Here is a 19,916-nt window from a genome sequence, read left to right as displayed (position 1 = left end):
GGAGATGCCCAGGAGCATGCTACATTCATATGTATAAACAACCCTAATAACAGAAGTAACAAGCTGTAGACTTAGCATAAAAACCAAACTTTTCCATTTGTTCTCATTTCCATTTTTAAATACCTACCCAACAGCTTGCTGGAAAGCAACCATTATTTCCTTAGGAATGCTTGATGTGAATATTACTTTGGGTTAGACAGGATGTTTAAAATTCATGTTCACTCGAATGTATCAATTTTCTTTATTTTAACAAATTATATATTTTGGGATTTTTCTATTTCATGGATAGCTTCTACATTTAGAATTAAGTAACACGATTCTTGACGCTACTTCTTATAGGATGGCTTTAGAAATAGATTAAACTTACCACCAGAGTGGTTAAAATCCAGTGCACATATGAAAAGCACATTATTTAAGAGCATGAGGCTAAAAGTGGATTTGAAAAGGTAATCACCGAAGCTATTAAAATCAAATCTGAATAGGTTCAGGTACATTTTCAACAGCCAACATTATTTTTTCCTACTGATAAAGCCTTTCATCTGTGAAGGAAATTGAGGATTATATATAAAAGAGAAGAAAGGAACACAGAGAAATAAAGAGACAATAAGAGCGAGAAGGGATGAGTTGGTGTGTACGGGAGAAACGCAGGAAAATATGTGGACTTATCAAGAACAGGCTCTCTATATTTTTTCATAAATGTGCATCCAAGCCTCAAGTTCTACCAGCGAACACAGCTGAAGAATATCAAAGTCATCTTGTGTTAAAATTACTTTTATTCAGGATGAAAAATACAACATGAACCCAGATTAGATGATAGTCTAGGATTAGTTCTTGACCACATATTTCAAAAGAACTACATACTTAGTTTCCCTTGTTGTTACTGCAATATACTTCTTTTTATTTATTATTACTTAGGAGATTACAATGTAGTGTTTTATGTAGCTTTTCCCTAAGAGCAGATAGGGGACGAGCTGCACACAATTACAGGCAGAAAAAAAACACTAATACAGAACTTTTCAAAGAACAAGGAAGACACCAAGTCTACAACTTGTAGTTGAGAGTTCAGGGAATTTTTTTTCTTTAAATAGGTGCTTTTCTTGTCTGATGTGGCCTGATAAAAGCTCTAGATTTTGCAGACTGTAGCGGCAAAAAGCTATTCCCAACACGATGGATGAAGACGGGTCTGAGGTAGAAAGGTGGTCATGGCTTTCCTCTTGTATAAAACAATTTTCTTCTTCTCAAAATATCTATGCTGCAAACAGACACCCGTGCCCCCCAACCCACCCACCCTATTCTAAAAGAATAGGAATTTCTAACTTTAAGCCTCCTTCTGGCCAGATCCCAGTTAAAGAGAACCCAAAGTTAAAATGTCCTGCTTTAAAAGCACATGTGCTTGAATCAAAATACATTATTTTAACTTCTTCTTTTTTTTTTTTTGGTTTCTCTACATTTAGTAATTATATAACATGTTTAAACTGAATGAATTAAATGCTCAACCAGAAGCTGAACCAAATGTCTAATAGAATGCACTCAAAGGTAGGCAGGGTACCACCATCTAAGCATTAATTTCATTCTTCTGCAGAAGCAGTGGCACAGGCTTTTGATAAACATTCTTCCCAAACGTACTGCTCACATGAAGGGTAATAAAACACGTGCTCATTCACCCAAAAGGTCAAATGAGACGTGCGCTAAATGTGTGTCTGCTTTCCGAAAGAAAATAATGGGGAGTTTCAAGAATTATAAGGGGCTTACATATACATAAACAATAAAATTCGCGTCAAAGGGAACCAAAAACTGTAGCATGTTCTGGCATTACCACTGGGTGGAGGCCTGCTGCGTGTTTGATGATGGAAACCAAGACCTGGCAAACAGGGGAGGTTGTGCCCAGTGGCGTTGCTGTGTCCATGCGGAAGTCTGATTCAATGGGCAGCCTTTGGTAAAATGATCTGTGAGATTATCATGATTCTGCTTTGAGTCTCCTCTGCCATATAAACTGGGACATGAAATAAATAAAGAAGTCAAGAGCTACTTATATAGAGCAGAGAAATAAAATGCAGGAAACAAATCCCGGTGGGAATGCCAGTTAGGCCCATAGGATTTCTACCGTGGCCATCCGAGTGGTCGCCAAAGCAAGCCAAGTGTATGGTGTCAAACAAAGTCAAACAGTGTAGGCAGAGCTGCAGCCTAACCCATACACATATCCTGTAACTGACCCAAGTACAGGAACTTACTAATTGGCCAAATCATAAAAACAAATGCAGGAAATCCGTTTGGTCATGTGGCTGATGAGTGATAAATAACCAAAACACAATGGTAAAAGAGTTGAAGAGATAAAGGAAGTTATTGTACAAGGTTAACATAAAGGAATGTAAAATGTAAAACTGTCTTCTAATTCTTATGCCATTTTTGCCACGGTTATTAAAAACAAAGTATCACATTAGAAAGCCCCCACCCACTCTCCCAATGCTGTATGCAGTATACAGATCAGTGACAAATGTATTACCATTTCCAAATACCACTCTGTTCATTAATTTACAGTTGCATAGAAAGGGAAGAAGAAAACAATAATATGTGATTATTATAAAAACAAAATATCCTTTTCTCTTTGGATAGTCAGTGTTTCAACCCTTCAGTAGAACACATGGTCGGCGCCCAACAGTGTGTCTCAAGGAGCCAGGGAGCTTCTGATTAGATGGAGCTTAGGATTGGCATTTGCTGGAAAGGGCAATACTGAAAGTCAGGAAATGTTTGCTGGCTAGATGAACACTTCACATCGCCTGCAGGAAGGGAAAATAAAACCGTGCTGTCAGAACAACATTTACATAAACCATTACAGGTAGCAGAGACCTGTCAACTCTGCAAGGAAATAAAAGTGCTTCTTGCAGAACTAAAACCCTATTTTACTACGTTCACCGGGGACCCTTTACTCCCACATGACTTTCGCTCCCTGAGATGAAGTCCTTCCCTGTCATCGTGAAGTCACCTAGTCTGCTCTTTATCACTGCAGCCAATACAGAGGAAGTTTGGAAGGCTTTTCTCTTGCCCAGGCTGGACAGCAAGTCAACATTGAGGGGACTCGTCTTTTTCTTGCTGGAAGTACCAAAGGTGAGTGAACTAGGCTGGTGCAAGCACCCCATCTCTCCCTGGGGGCTGTGGGAGGTCTCTTGCAGACGGGGTACTCTTGACAAGTCTAAGCAGTCCAGGCCCAAACGGCGGTCTAGACGACAGGAACCTAAGACAGATATCACCATCCAAAAGTATGCCGTGGTGCCCATTAAAGGCTCAGGGCCCATATACACGGGCAAGAGAGGTCAAAAATCTGGGCCACGCTCCAGGGAGTAGCATCAGCCTTGTGAAGGAAAGGTCAAACAGCTGGTCTTTTAAAAGCATTATGAAGATGGAATTTTTTTCGGTCACCTGAAAAAGAAATAACCCCAAACTGGGGCCACACCTCCTAGTCACAAGAGGCCTCTCAGGGACTCGCTGAAAAGACATGCCTTCTCCACTTGCCTCTTATTTTACAGAGGAATTCGGGGTGAGGCCTGCTCATCTCTGGAACCTAGTTCTCAGCCCAGTGTCTGGGAAAGATGGCCAAGGGGCCCCTCCTCCTCCCGGCTGAGTCAGACAGAAGCAGCAATCCCACCTCCAGCTTACTCTCTCCTTACTATTGAGATTTAGGTTCTTCAGAAACTCGCTTCTACATTTCACTGCCATGTTCAAGGGAGCCAAAATTCCACAAACGTTGGCGGCAGGCCCCCGGGATGTGCGGGGCTCCTGGGGACAGAGGTGAGGCCCTCCGCGTGAAGCAGGTGTGAGAGACACCACACAGGGCACTCTTGTTCAATGCTAACATGGGCTATGTGCCACCCATAGAAAGTTTCAAGTACTTTGGGAACAGGGAAGGGAAGAAATTAATTCTACCCGGGAAAGGAACATGTTGTTCCATATTAACTAAAACTTTGGTGCTGATTCATATTGAAATAATGGCTAAAAGGATTTTTTCCCATTTATATATACTTTTTATCCCTATTACAATGAAATAAGTGTCTACTAAAGAGGGGCACAATAGCCCCTCATTTTAGCTCACAGAATTCTAAAAGTTTAAGTCTATGCAATGTAAATATGAGCACAATTACGCGGGTGAAAACATACACGAAGGTACGGAGAAGGGGAAGAGGGGAAGGGTCGATGGGGAAAGAAAAGGATGCAGAGAGAAGGGAGAAAGGAGGAAAGGGCCTCCTGGCATGAGTGAAGTGTGTGCTTCACCCACTCAATAGATTTATAAACCAGGAACATTTGAACTCTTGTACAACTCAATTTCCTAATCACTAAAACAAAGTAGGAACAGAAGGTCTCAAAGGTCACTTTCATCTTTAAACTGTGATCACTTTTATTATTATAAAGTATTTGAGGATTTAAAAGAAGAGTCTCTCTCCCCTTCCTGAGCCCCATCCCTCACAGCCTTGACCTTATCTTGAGAGCCTGAGGATTCACCTCATCATGTTCTTTGTACTTGTTTAATAACAGGCCACCACGAAAGGCTCCAGACTACTGGTCTCCCTGCATCTCCTGTGTCCTGTTCTATACAGAGATTGCACACCCCTTATTCTGTCTCCATCCCACCCTCCCTAATTCTGGAAACCTGTCCCATGTGCCCTCTGCAGACCACACGGCCCACCATCATTAAAACCCATGTGCCTCCCCTCTCCTCTGAAAGCATATTTCACTTGCTTGCTCTAATCAAGCATCTTCCCCAAAGACACAGCTTCCCCCACAACCCTCTCACACATATATGACTGGTTTTTAATCTCCCACAATCCTCACACATCGGCTAAGTCCTTCCTAGGTCCTCCTTGTGTGTTTCAGGGCATTTTTTCTCTCTCATCCCTAAAAACACCCAGCTTTGAATGTCAGGCCTTCGGACTATACCACCCACTATGTAGCCACCTTCTGACTCCTGGGGTCAATGTTCCCTTACTTCTTGAAGAATAAATGGCTCACTGTCAGCAACTTTAAAGCTATTTTAAAATCTTAATGATTTCAACACCCACATAAATGATTCTTTCAACGCTCTGGCCTCTTGGTTCCTTGAGGTCCTCGCCTCCAATAAACCTTGTCCTCTACCCTTCTTTACCAATCACTCAAAGTTCCAAATATGGACCATTACCAATACCTGCAACCCCTCCAACATCTCAATTTCCATCACCCCACCTTCTGACAACCACTTCTATCTTTCCAGCTTACTTCCACTAGGACCCAACTTCATCCATCCTTGGATACTGCAGCGCGTTGATTCTCCCACACTTTTCCCGTCTGCCACACCCAAGGGCATCCTCACTTCTCTCCCCACCAACCTTAGATGCCTGGTTCAATCACTATCATCACTCCTTTGACTCTTCCTTTGAATTGCATTATGTCCTCTTTTGGACAAAAACCAGAACTTCAACTTTGGTTAATTGCAATCCTCAGCCTACTCTGATGTCTGTGTTCATGAACTTGAATGGGGCCAGAAAGCAAGCAACATACAGCCCCACACTAAGCTCACATTATATGCACTAACAGTCATCTTGGTGTCCTTGAATGCTGTCTATAGAATAGACCCAGATTCTATTCCTGGGCCTGTGTGCTTTCCTGGTCTCTAAGAAGCTACTACCCTTCCTCTAGTCTTACCCCACACCCTCTTTTTGAGGTCCCAAGTCCTGCCTTCTGATTCACCAAGACAACAGAAGCAATCAGAAGAGGGATTTCGCTCCCTAGGGTGAGGTCCTTTTGTCTCACAAGTTCTCAAACCACATCCACTTATCTGCTTTATGTCCCTTGTCTTTCCTCAAGTTCCCAAAGACAAACTGCGCTTCTCATTAAGATCCCAGCTCCTCTGGCCAATGGACAAGAAAGTCAGAAGAAGTTTCAATGTTTCAAGAATATTAATAAAAAAAGTTCATGGAAGAAAACGTTCTCTCAAGATCTGTGGTCTTGTGGTATGTTATTACTAAGAGTGTCTGAGAAAGAAAATACTGAAAGGTATACAGCTGTGGGTTTTTAAAAGAAAAGTCATGACCTCACCCTACCCCCCAACATAACAAAACCACCTTTGCATACTGCTCTAGTCACTGTTTTTAAGTCAAAGGCTGTGGTAGCCTCCTTATGTGGATGTCTGGGAGAAGAGTGGTCAGCCAAATCTACCCAGGCTAACCTCACACGGTATATATGAGGCTGGTAAAAAGTGATTAGAGCACGAGGATCAAGCACTGGGTATTTGGGGCACCTGGGAGAACTGCCTTGGTAGAGGTTCCCCCTCCCCCGATTGCAAACTTTTGTACTGAATCAACTAACATTTGAATGTCAAGCAAGTTTGCTTATTTACATGGGGAATAAAGCAGCACTAAATTTGATAGTAGCTAAGCTGTTCATTCTAGGTTGTAATCAACACATAAGCCAACCAACCTGAAGACTGACAGGAACTTTAGTACAATTGTGGCCCAACTTCGGATTTTTGCACACTGAGGCTGCTTACAGTGTGTGACTCTCTGCTCCTTGGACTTGGAAACTGCCTGCAGAACCTCTCTGTCTGATTTTGGCCGGGAGGTCACCCCGAAGCTTTGTTCTGCAAGCCTGAACCAGAACTGGGACTTTGACAAACGCCCAGTCATATGCTATCGGTTGTTTTCCTCTCAGAGTCCCACTTGCTGACCACTGAGTCAGGCGACCATCTTAACTCCTGTTGCCCTACCAGGTAGAGAATGCATAGTGCAAGTTTGTGGTCTTGTTTCCCCTAGCAACCCATCTCTTTGATTGTCAGCTCCTTACAAATTTTGCCTTTAAAAACTTTGCCCATCTCCTCTGTTCTGTAACATGTCAGGTTCAGACAGAGGGCTATGTCCCTGATTCAAAATCATATATGAATAAAATTATCTTTTGATGTTAAAATTTTTGTTAACAAAAGAATGAAATCTTACCTGTGGACTGCTGGGGAGATTTGCTGAAAGAGAAAACAAAAGAAATAAATTTAAGGTGGTATTGTGATTTGGCTGGTCTCCCCTCTCAGGCATGTAAAGGCGTGCCATTTCCAGCATGTTAAATAGATGCTAACAAGAAACAGGGTTTTGGGGGGTTTTTTTGCTCTTTGTTTTTGTGGGGTTTTTGGCTAGATGCTCTAAGGTACAAAATTCCACCCCAATATGCAAAGCATATACTGGCTCTGTCAGAAAGCACGCACTAAAGCACTCGGTGAGTACTTAGCTGTGCAGAAAATCTCAAAATTTCTCATTGAAATCTTGCCATGTATTTGGTTTACATATCAGAACAGAGCAAATTCAGTATATTTTGCTGAATAGTACCAATTCTGGCCAAGAAGGCATTAGTCTTCTTGGTGCACGCGTCTTTCACTTCTGCCACCCTTGACTCACCCTAGCCTTGAAGTCCAGGAAGATGGTGGCAACGTGCTTACGTGGCAGAAAGGGCTGGCCCAGTCCTCGGCAGTCTTCGAGGAATGTGGCTAATGGCTGCGCCTTAGACGGCCCCAGTTAAGAGCCCTGGAGAAGCTAGGCTGGTGTCTAATTCACCTCTGCCTCTGATTTGCAGCTCAGTTCCTTCCTGCCACAGAGAGCACTGGCGGTGTGGCTGCTCTGGTGGGTGCTGCGAGGTCAGCCACTAGCAACACTCTCCCCTGAGGCCTCTGCTTTTTTATCTCCCCCTTTCCCAGACAATCTCCTGATTATCCTCTCATACTCAACCCTCCTGGGGCAGGGGAGCCCTGCCCCTCCAGGGATGGTCACATTTGTTCTGGGTCAAAGGAGAACTGTCCCTGATCATCTAGCATGCTTCAGTCCTTCCCTCCTCATCTTTTTGTGCTTAGGGAAGAAACAGAAGGTATCCATACCACACAGGGAGTGACAGCAGCTTTGTGGGGAAAAGGAGAAAATGACAAGGAGGACCTTCTTATGAGGCCTGGAGGGAAAGCGTGAGCCCCAGTTGTCTTTGGGGGAAGGATCAGGCTCACCCCAGCCCAGTTATAGCAGGAAGTTACAAGAGGAAGAAAACCAGGGGACCTCCTCTCACACACAAGCTATACCTGAGGGAGAGTGTAGGTACAACATGGGGAGTTATGCTTCTCTTCCAAGTAACAAATAACCAAACCCAAACAGAAATCTAATCAATTTTGTACCAAATCAACATTTAATACCCTACTTTTTATCAAATAAAAGGTTATGGGTACTCCCCTGAACAAATCATACAAATATATTTTTAAAAGAAGTCAGAAAATCATTGCATTTTCATAATTTTGAGTTTTTGATAAATGTCACTTAAGCTTAATAAACACAGGCAATTCATGTGAAAATATGCCTATAGATTAAAAAATAACTTTAAAAGCATGTGTTGCTTTTAAAGCAAAATATACTCATCTTACTACTAATATCCCATATATTTAGATGACATAAATGAAAAAAACTGACAAAACATTTTACACTAAAAGTCACATCCGTTAGTGGAAATTTTAGTATGTGCATTGGTTAATAAGCAACACAATTAAATTCCCTTCATTTACTCCTTAAGAGAAAGAGATGGAAATACCTGCCTCTTTACTCTGAAACTTAAGGTAAATAATTAAAAGGAGACTTTAAAAGGCCATAATTCAAGCTACTAGGACCAACTGGGATATTAACTCAAGACAGAGGAATTCTAAAGTGTTATATGCAACAAAACATAGATACAGTTAAAAAAAAAAGGCATGTTTAAGTAGGCAATTCATGCAATTAGGATTTATGAATACAGTTTCATTTTAATTCCAACATTGCCAGGAGTAGAACTTTACTTGTGACTATGCTACTTTTTAATTCATAAAGGATCAAAAGTCAAGATTAACATGTAGATCAATTCATTGTATGCTACTGACAAGAAATTTTAAAGTTCTTATTAGTTACAGGGGCTCATGAGATTGGCTTGGCATTGGAGGGTGCCGAGCTGATCTGCTTAGAAAAATTCTCCAAATGTGGTCAGCAAGCTTTGGGAATTTGAAGGCTTATTATAATATTTGCTAGCTGAGCAACTTAACAGAGACAGCAAAGCAAATGAATCCTACAGAACCTTATAAGTACTACCTGCAGAAACTTCAACAACTTAACCTCCCCAGTGGGAAAATGTAATCATCCATCCATCCATCCATCCAATTCAGAAACATGTATTGGAAACCAAGTCTGTGTTATGTGCCTCACTTCTATTCTGCATCAATTTTTAAAAGGCTTAATAACTTTAGGTGGAATTTTAAAAATGTGCATCAATTTTACAAATAAGTCCATTAAGTTTTTATTTTTTATGTATAGCTATCCCTATCTTGGAAATTTTTATATTATTAAAGCAAAATATAGAATATAAATACAAAGAAGAGCAAACTAAAATCAAACTAACCCCAGAAACCACAAATAATAAGATTTAAATTTCAAAGGATTCTAAAATACACTATTTATCATTTCTTACATGGGATGTACTTGAGCTCTTCAAAAAAACCCCACAGGACCAGTAATAATGCTCATCCACAGAAAACTACACATATTGTGAGTGCTCGTGAAGGTACAAGCTTAAGACTATGAGGACGCGGGGCCAGTGTCCCAGGAACAAACCTCGTGGCTCCGTGTCCCACTCTTACAGCGCGGAATAGGAGAAGGCATCCATGCAAATGGGGACTTAACCTGTTATGTGGGTCCCACTGAAGATACACCTCTCCTCAGGAACTGATAATAGTATCTGTTACTAGCTGTAATATTAGATCGATGGAAATTTTATACTTGCCTTTAAGGAGGTCATAAATTGAGAAGAACACACACACCTCTTAAGATTAATTTTTGCCCTATAATTAAGATTATATTTATTTTTAATTATATACTCTTCTAAATTATGATAAAGAGCAATCTTTTACAATATCAAGATATAAGAATATACTGTGAAAAAATTAAGAGTAACTGCTTCAAAATACAAACTTTTAAAAAGTCATTATGAATTTTTAGTATAAAAATTTTATTATGGAAATTATACATTTTTATATCCATTTGTAAAGCATAAATTTAATCATTTCCCATCCTAGTTCTCACTGCCAACTGACTTTTAATTGAAAATACCATCAAGGCATTTAAATAAAAACTTCTAATTGGCTTTGATGTGCAGAATTTGTTTTTAATTAGTTATTAATGTATTTGCATTTAAGCTGACCTAAAAATAATTTCATTGAGAAATTTAATTTCATTGAGAAATTGAAATTCTGGCTTAGAAAGACTATGAGGAAGTTTTATCTAGTCATTAAGTGGCATGCAACTCAGAACCAATTCTCTAGAAAATTCAACCTTGAAGTATAATTAATACAGAAGATTTAATCTGCTCCTTTTTTGTGGCTGTTACAAAGCCCAGAAAAAACGCAACAATCTAATAGCCTATGGACTTCATGCTCCTAAAGTATCTTCAGGGCCAAAAGGTATGTGTGTGTGCATGCTCTCTGGGGACCAGTGTGGGGATGGACAGAGTAAATAAATGTGACTCAGCAGACTTGGGGAAGTAGAACTACACAAACTAACCTGGAGAATGACATGCTCCCAAATATAAATACATTTATGTGCTGTGAAAACTACTGTATGTCCTTCAGACAAATACTTCTAAAAACTCAAATATACCTATGATTCAAAGAGCTGTTTCAACTTCCTGCTAATGCTGAATTTTGTAAACTGTAGAGTGGCATAAATTGAAAGACACTTTTTAAATGTTTTTAAAGGCAATATATCTTAGGATAGTATTTTCCAAAGAGAGGATGAAAAAGAGTAGGATGAGAGGCATAAATAATGAATGGCAAATGATAGTTATATATACATACTAAAATCTTAGTTTAATGGCTGCCTAGATTTAAAAATCAGTTATAATTCATAAAAATTATAAATAATATATTCACATTCCTTTAAAAGATTATTTACAATGTAAGTTGGCATTAAGTAGTATGCACGCTTATACAAGTCCACCGTTTCTGCGTCAAACCGCAGAAGTCTTTTTGGCAGGAGCCCAGCAGAAACTGCAAGGTGGCAAGATGCTGAAGACAAAATGTTTGGTAAAAAAAAGTCAATAACTAAGAATTATTAATAAGTACCTCTGGGAGCTGAACTGCTTTTATTTGGTTATCTGGCTCTTCGTTGTTCATATGGAAAGCTCACAGGGTCTTAATCTGTGATGACTTAAATGGTTTGGTCTTTATATAGTGACTACTTTATCCAGGAAGAAAAGAAACCAGAAGAAAAAAGAGGAAAATCTGAAAATAATCTCTTGCTTTACCTGAATGTGATGACATCACAGATCAATGTTTGGAGAGGGAATTGGAGGAGAAAAGCCCATTTTCATGCCTGGTTTCGCATGCCACTAAAAGCTCTCTTTTTAAAGTAATACATGCTTGTTACTCTAGCTTGCACTGAAGAGAATAATTTCTTCCTAAAAGTAGACTTATTTTATTTCATGCCATCGCTCGCAAGGCATCCCGAAAACTCTCAAAGGGCAGGATTGCACTCACTGCCCCCCAGGGAAGCGATGGTATCTGGGTTGAACTTCATGGGCTTTGCTGACATAGAGAAGCTTTGATTTATTTTCGAATAATATTCAACCCTGTTTCTAATAGGGATTTTTCTTATCTTACCTACGAATACAACCGGAAAAAAAAGAAATGGAAGGAGCAGGTGCAGCGGTGGTGTGGGCCACGCATACTCACGGCAGCAGGACGGAAACGAGCTGTTGATCTGCTCCATGACCTCTGTCAGGTCCGTGCTGGTGTCATGGGGCGGGGCCAGCAGGTCCTCCGGTGCTGCGGCAGCAGATAAAAAGAACAGGCATCCTGAAATTAACATCCAGGCTCTCAACAAATCCAACGTTGGGGGGAAATATTAGCTGTGGCCTCTAAATACCAGTGTGAAAAAAACTCTCATAGAAAGTGACAATTTTAGGGAAAAACACCAAAACCATTTTAGTATTACTTTGTTGGTAATGTAATTTTATACATAAATAAAATGTACTAGATGTGTCTATGAAAAGAATCCGTGTGCCAGGTTAAAAATTCATGAGTGGAAAATATATAATGTCATATTATTTCAATTTATTAGTTGGAATTTCATTATTTTGCATTGCAAATATTTTTCACATGAGAAAAACATTCTACCAATTTCTTTTTCCTTCTTCCCTTTATTTTTTTGAGACTTCAGAATAGGCTTGCTTCTGCTACCACACAGCTAGAGGTATCCCATGAGAGACTATACTTTCATGAATTTCATTCTATAATCAACAGCAAAATAATTCTTATTTTAAAAAAATAAAATAATATTAATATTTTAGGTTTTTTTCTGATTAATATAGCAAACACTATCTCATGAACAAATTAATTAGGTTAAAGTACGTGATCCTCAGTAGAATCTTGGAACTGGAATGTTATCAACAACAAAATGTCGTTCCAGGATGCCTGGTTGACGAGTCCTTCCCAGCAGCCTTGGCAGGTCCTCTTTGCAACCAATGACAGGCTGGAGGGGACTTCTGCTTCAGATGGGGGTGAGAGGGGTGGCAATGTCTACAGGGACTAGGTGGAGAAAGCAGCATGCTCAGTGCCCAGACCCGGGCAGAGAAAACCGTGTTTGGTATAAGCATATTCTGAGTATGTACAAGTATGGTTTTAGAGAAAGACAATTTACTAAAAAATATAGAAAAGAAAAAAGAATCATCTTCAAGACAAAAAAACTTAAATTGCTGCTCATCTTTTTTCATCTTTCACCAAAATTCGGTCTACCACTACATACTATATACATGTGCATACATGCATTATAGCTGCTGTTCTAAACATTGGCATTTTTGACATTGTTAAAATGACTTTGTACTCATTTGAGACCAAAGAGAGGAGAAAACTTCTTTGTGCCCTAAGACACCCATGTGTAAGAATGCTATTTGAAAAGAAGAAAAACAACAACAAAACAAACGGCAAAGAGCAGAGCAGTGTGGGGGGGTGACCAAGTCTTGGGGACACTGACCAGCTGGGTGGAACTGCGGGCTGGGGTCCGGATCAGGTGAGCGGCTCAGGGCTGACCGTTGAGGGGAGGCCCAGGGGGAGACGCCGTTGATTCGGGGATCAGGTTCGGGCTGGAATCACATTCAGAGGGGAGGCCAGAGGAAGATTTAAAATGTTATTAGGGAAACCATTTCCATTTCTAACTCCACCTCCCACCCGACACATGTAGAGTTCTTTACCCTCAGACATTGTCAAAAACATTTCAGCATCTATAGACGCTAGAACTCACCAGAACTCGCCTGAGCACTAAGTGGCCTTTCCCTTTCAGTCTGGGCAACCTGAAGAACCCACTTGGTTGTATCAAAAGATTCATGTATCAATGTCAGGTTTGCCCCTCGATTGTTCTCCCTATTATTTTTAGGTCAACTAAGTAGATTTAGAAACATGTTTAATTCATCACTAAGAAATTAGCACTCCTTGTCTTTGATCCAACTTCAAAATCGGCTCATTCTTAAGTATAAATCAATATTTAAAGGCAATATTGGAGGGTGGTTAAGAGCACAGTTTTGAATTCAGATGCTTAGACTTGAAGGCTGTCACTCAGAAGTTGTGTAACTCCAAGCAAATATTTAACCTTTTGGGCCTCAGATTCTTTCTTCATAAACTGGGGATGCCGACAGGAGCGCCTGCATCAGAGGGTTCTGAGGTGGTGATCAATGGGGTGGGTATTTCTAAAGCGCTTAGCACAGGATCGGATCCCTAGCAAAGACTTGGTAAATGCACTCTCACACAAAGCTTTGAAATGATGATGGACAAATCAACAAGTACATGGCCAAATTAGAAAATGTGACCCATTGTAGAAGGAATGCGAAAGTTATAACATATTTGATGCCGCCCTGACTGGTGTGGCTCAGTGGGTTGGGCATTGTCCTGCAAATTGAAAGGTCACTGGTTCAATTCCTGGTCAGGACACAAGCCTGGGTTGTGGGCCAGGTCCCTGGTTGGGGGCATGTGAGAGGCAACCAATCGATGATTCTGTTTCCCCCCCCTCTTCATCCCTCCCTTCCCTTCTCTCTAAAAATAAATAAATAAAATCTTTAAAATATATATATTTGATGCTGACTTTTTCTTAAATCTGTATTAGTTGAAGCCTGGTGGTTTTGTCAGTTTTTACTTTCAGAGTTGAATTTTCTGTCTCCTTCTGGCATTGGTGCTGTCATTAGGAAGAGATAAGAGCTGGGATGTACAGAGTCATTCAGATATCAGCTATCTCTAAAAGCAATACTGTGCTATTCTGAAGGCATATGAGCCATTAGACAGCTCTGTCTAATGGATGGAGATAGGGAAGGGGGGTAGAAGCAAGAGGGAGCAAAGGACCTTCAGCTCTCCTAATATCCTCAACAGACTATGGCAAATGAAGCTTTCAGAGTATGGCTTCCTTCAGCAATGATTGTTATCTACATACTAGGCTGTTAATACTAATACCACAGATTCTAAACATGAGTTTTCAAGACAAAATTCATCCCGTACACAGGCACCATTCAGAAACTTCAGATTCACAGTACTAACAATGTAACTTTTCCCTCTGTACAGAGGTCTTGGCCTCTGTGCAATGTAACAGAGATAAAACCCAGACATTCCAGAGGACTTAAAAAGAGCCTGGCCATGGGTCTTTCTTGGGGGCACTCTTCCTTTCTAATGATGCACAATTTGGAAGCTCCAAAGTAACCCGTGACCAAGATAGTTCCACACAAATTCTGTATGACAGACATACAGAAAAGTATATGGTCAAATATAATGGGTGATCTGTGGCCTGCTCTGTAGGTAATGCAGAACTTACACTGTTTCAAATGATTCTGACATGTTAAAAGATACCGACAGCAAGTGTGAAAGACGTTTTCTAAAGTTTGAGAAAATCACTGGAGAGAAAGCAGTTTCTGCTTTTGATTCAATAAATCATCTCTGGAGAGTGGCATTCCTGCTAAGGGGCCCCTCACTGCGGAGGCCAAAGGAAAGGCAAAACATGACACAAATGTGGATGTCAAGGGTCAAGCAGAGAAGTTCCAGGCCTGTTTGCTGGGATTCTCCACAATATGTACCTGCCGCAAAGGCATCTTCATCACTAATTCTGTGACTTGATTCCTATTATTTCGCTGCTAAATGTAATCAAGGAGTTAATTCTCTACACTGTGTTATGTCTTTATATAAGAAGCTACCTTGTTATATACATCATACTATCTTGTTATGGTCCCTAACAAGACTGCAGGCCCCAAAAAGGCAGAAACCTTTCTATGTCAAAGAACAGTGATTTTCAAAATTTCAGACTATTGCCCATTGATGAGTTATAAAACTGATTTGATAAATCAATTTTTTGATCAGCACTAAAAGGAAAGACAAGAAAAATGGAATGGAGAAAGGGAAGAATTAAGACACAGAGGAAGAAAGAAATGAAAGATAGAAGAAAGAAAGAAGGGAGGAAAGGAGGGAGGGAGGAAGGAAAGGAAAAATAAAGAGAGCATTTCTTTGTAACAGCAATTATTTTATATTTATCATACATGTATATGTTCATCATAATGTAAATTGTATTTCTTATTCAGAAATTTTACAAGCAACTGCCATAAAACATGGCCTAGTGTTAGGAACTAATAGTCACCAATTAATAAACACCTGTTACTTCATTTCTTGAAAATAGCTCATTGGAAGAAAGGCTTTGAAATGAAGAGTTCAGGTCACTGCCTTTCCTTTAATCTTTGCAGATGTTTCCCATATTTAATTTATGCAGGCCTATGTTACAGGATCTTTTTCCTTAAACCATCCAGAGCTGAGATAGACTTCGGTGTTAAAGAAGAATGGGAAAGTCCATGTAAAACTGGGCAAGCTCGCTCTCTGTTGTTTGTGTGTGTGTGTGTGCCAGAGAGGATTTAGTGCTTATATTTGAAGAGGGATTTTTAAGCAAATCTACATTAACTCTAGAACGGAGAAATTGAAAGTGAACCTCTCCAGTGACACTGGGACCAAGCCCCTGGGAGACAGGACTGGGACAAATGGCATGGACAGGGGAGACACTCAGTTCTGCACACCCTACCTGCTCCAGCAGCTGTCGAAGTCGGTGGAGCTGAGACTCCAGCTGCTTATTGTGGTCCTCTAAGATCTGCATCCTCGCCTCCAGCCGACCTTTGTGCTGCCGGAGGAGTTTGGCTTCCGCTATCAGCTCTGAATCCTCAGATGTGTGATGAGGAGACACGACAGAGTCCGGAGGTGACCCGATGGGGAGCCCCCGTCTCAGGTGCTGCTCCTTTAGCTGCTCATACTCTATCTGCAAATTTCTAACACAGAAAATTGAAAACTGAAATTATTGTGGGGCACATCATCTTCTAATTGTCTTCTACCTCCAAATTTAGTGCATGCTATTTATTTCCTCCTAGGTAAAAATATTTCTTAACAGTGAGGTGAGCAAGCATGAAGAAAATGGTAGCTTGAAGTAATTATTCTAACAGACATCACCCCTGGACCCCCAAACAGAGCTGTAACCTAAAGCCAGCAGGCCAGTTTGGTAACGTCCTCTAAAAAAACTTGACTCCACCATGACTCCTTGGACAATAGTTTGAAAAGGGAATGGGTAGGAGCCATGTTGAAGTTCTTATTAAAGATTTTTTCCATTACAAGTTTTCCCAAGATGACATGTCTTCTCCCAGGTCTAGCACACCTCTGTTCCTCCTCCAAGTCAGCAATGATCCGCTCCAGTTCTCCTCGTTCTTCCCTTTCCACCGACTTCAGGATCTGAGCTGGACTCTGGGGCTGGCTCAGCGGGGACTCCCCTCCCAGCGTCTGGCAGTACTGCTGGATGAGGGCGTGCTCGTCCTCCCTAGGGAGACAGGTTAGACAGAGAGGGTCATGTCTGGATGTCGATGTCTCAGAACATAAAGCAGTGGTGATCAGGATGGCTGCTGGGCCAAGTTTGCCTTAAAGTTCAATGTCCCTGTGAATGAAAAAGGGTTGCTGTAATAAATCTAACCAAAAGTAACCTCACAGGGTAATCTGATCACAAATCCCTATCCCTAACTGGGCGGGTCATGGTGGGTAGTCACAGCCCAGGCCTACAACTTCTTAGTTAAAGGTTTAAGCAATCATCTAGGTTAACACATCTTTGAAATCCTAGAAATAAGCGTTCAAAAGCATAACCGCCCTCAAGGGAGCACATAATCTTGTTTAATTGTCCTGTACCTTGCTTTTCCCACCTTCATGTAATTTTCTTTAGTTTCTTCCTTAATTTCAAGAGTATACCAGAAATTGCAAAGCCATCATTCTCTGGAGCATTTTAGATCTTGCTTCCTAGCATGTCATCGGTTTGGCTCAAACAAACTCTTAATAAAATTTCTCTACAGGTTTGGGCGTTTCTTATATCCAATGATGTGTTTCTTACAACATCCCAGGACCTCCGTTTAAAACTCTAGGAAGGTATCTATCTCATAGTGTATGTGTACTACATATACCAACATTTTGTGCTTTACCGTAGTCTAACATGTATTCATCACAAACCTCAGAAGAGATATTTTACTCAGTAGAGGCTAAAAAATAAAGTACAATACATAAACGGTTCATACAAAAGATACAGGCAAAATCAATAATGAAATGCCCAAGAGTAGATTAAAATACAATTAAAAATAAACAGCTACAGATGAAATGTTTGTGACTCCCCAAAATTCACATGTGGACACCTAGTCCCCAATAATGGTACTATCAGCTTTCGTATCTGTGGGTTTCATGGACTCAACCAACCGTGGATGAAAAACTATTTTGAAAAAAACTACCAGAAAGTTCTAAAAAGCAACACTTGGAATAGCACTACACTGTTTTCACTAGAATAAAGTGATGTTTGCGAATATCCTACTATAGCAAATATAGGTTATATGCAGACACCATGTCATGTGATATAAGGACTTGAGTATCCGCGGATTATGGGACCGATCCCCTGAGGATACTGGGGGACTGTATTTAATGTAGGGCCTTTGGGAGGTGATAAGGTCCTAAGAGTGGAACCCTCATGAATGAGATTGGTGCCTTCATAAGGAACTGAAGAGACTGGAGTCTCTCTCCTTCCACCATGTGAGGCCCCAGCAAAAAGGTGGCCATCTATGAACCAGAAAGCAGGCTCTCATCAGAAATCACAGTTGCAGGTGCCTTGGTCTTAGACTCCCCAGCCTCTGGAACTGTCAGAAACAGATATTAGGTGTTTATAAGCCAGCTGGTCTACGGCACTTGGTTACAGCAGCCCAAACGGACTGAGACATAAGCTCATCTCACTGCCTTTAGCATTTGGTTGAAAGCTATTTTGTAATGCTTTGTAATCCACAGATAGGAAAATATAACCCTTGTATTCTTTTATTTAAGTAACTCAGTGTGAACTATAATTGTCTTTAAAGAATATCTACAGATATTTTACTTCACATTCTCAGCATGTCAATTCTATCATTCTTCATTAAAACAGGCAACTACACTTAATTCACCTGGGTTCTCCCACTTTTCTAACGACTTGTCTAATGAACCAGATGGATCAATAGTGTGGTTGGTTTGATGACTGACAGAAACAGAAGCGTGACAAGTGGACAAAGCTGGGAAGCGTATGAGAGGAAAACGCTTACCAGCAGGGCTGGAATCCCTTCCCTCCCTTTATGGGGAGATCCAGTCAGATCTCCTCATAAACGTGCAAAAACAACAGACCTCCTGGCTCGTGCTAGCGGGAGGGTCTTGCCGTGGAACACCTTCAGCAGTGTGGGCCTGCTCTGTTTTGATGGTTCTTGGGAAACAAATGCTGGGATCTGGGGCTTTATATAGCAAAGGACTTCAGAAAAACATCCGCGAAACAAATACACACCCAGATGAGACAAAATCAGATTGGAGATGCAGTTTGTTGTCAACATTTACACAGATTCATTACTTTTGGGAAGCTGATGGGGGTTAACACATTATTATAATTCTCATCCTCGCCACTATCATTACATTCTTTCATTAAGGTATCCTGGCAGTTTTCACAAAAAATAATCATTTATATAGACCCTATAATTTTAGTCTTAAGTGTTTTTCACAGATTATTAGGCCAAGAAATTAAATATAAAAATAGACACCGTCTAGCTCTTAATTACATAGAGTGAAAAATAAGAACATATCCTTACAGGCAGGACATAAGGTGCCAGATTAGGGTCATTCAATGCCAATAGCGTGCCTTGTGCTAAAATAGAAAATGGTGTAAAAATATAAGTCTGCACCAACATAATACTTTTAGATGGAATATAATTATACTGTGTTTAAGGCACACATAGTAAATACTCTCTAGACTACAAAATTAGTACATATCAGATGACAAAAGAACAGTGATTCATCCAATGACCTTTTGAAAGTAGGCAAGACATACATAAACATAATAATCTCCTCCCTGTAAAGGATTATTCTGCTCCAGGCTTCAGACTTGCAAACAGCCATGCCGGTGCAAACCACACCAGCCTCCCAACTGGAGCTTTAAAATCATGTCGCTCGAGGGCAGATGGCAGATGAACCAAGGCATCCTGACAGCCAGGGCCTGGCAGCCCTTGCGTGCCTGCTACTGGGATTCCTCAGGACTCCCCTGGGCCCTGTCTCTCTTGGAGACATGGCTGTTCATTCCTCCTTCAAAGAAAATTAGTATCCTTAAAATTAATGCCCTTTATTGTCCAGAGTCAGACTTTCAGGGCAATAGGGAGTGTAGAGATTTGGGTCTATGAGGGATGCAAAGCTGTGCGATGGGGTCTGTCTGGGCTGGCAGCAGCCCACGATGCAGAGGGAAGCAATGACTACCCAGCTTCATTCACAGAAGATGACCACTGTGGGGAGCCAGGCTGTTGGTCCAGAGACTGATCTGATGGACAGAGAA

At 40.8% G+C, this 19,916-nt stretch overlaps 1 protein-coding gene across 8 annotated transcripts in view; it reads right to left on the bottom strand.

Moving 5' to 3' along the window:
• Positions 1-784: 784 nt before the first annotated feature.
• Positions 785-19,916, bottom strand: part of UTRN (utrophin) — a 448,258-nt gene continuing 429,126 nt past the window's right edge. For all 8 annotated transcript variants that reach the window (XM_053914383.2, XM_024551943.4, XM_053914384.2 and 5 more), the window contains 6 exons: positions 16,716-16,874; positions 16,095-16,335; positions 13,032-13,140; positions 11,732-11,824; positions 6,957-6,979; positions 785-2,777 (listed from right to left, as the gene is read on the bottom strand). In XM_053914383.2, coding sequence (XP_053770358.1) covers positions 2,769-2,777; positions 6,957-6,979; positions 11,732-11,824; positions 13,032-13,140; positions 16,095-16,335; positions 16,716-16,874 — 634 coding nt within the window. In that variant the 3' untranslated portion in view covers positions 785-2,768. The remainder of the gene's footprint in view (positions 2,778-6,956; positions 6,980-11,731; positions 11,825-13,031; positions 13,141-16,094; positions 16,336-16,715; positions 16,875-19,916) is intronic.

The sequence above is a fragment of the Desmodus rotundus genome, chromosome 11 (genome assembly GCF_022682495.2).
Source record: "Desmodus rotundus isolate HL8 chromosome 11, HLdesRot8A.1, whole genome shotgun sequence".
NCBI lineage: Eukaryota > Metazoa > Chordata > Mammalia > Chiroptera > Phyllostomidae > Desmodus > Desmodus rotundus.
The sequence above is the reverse complement of the archived record's forward strand: the minus strand, read 5'-3'. Positions and strand labels throughout refer to the sequence as shown.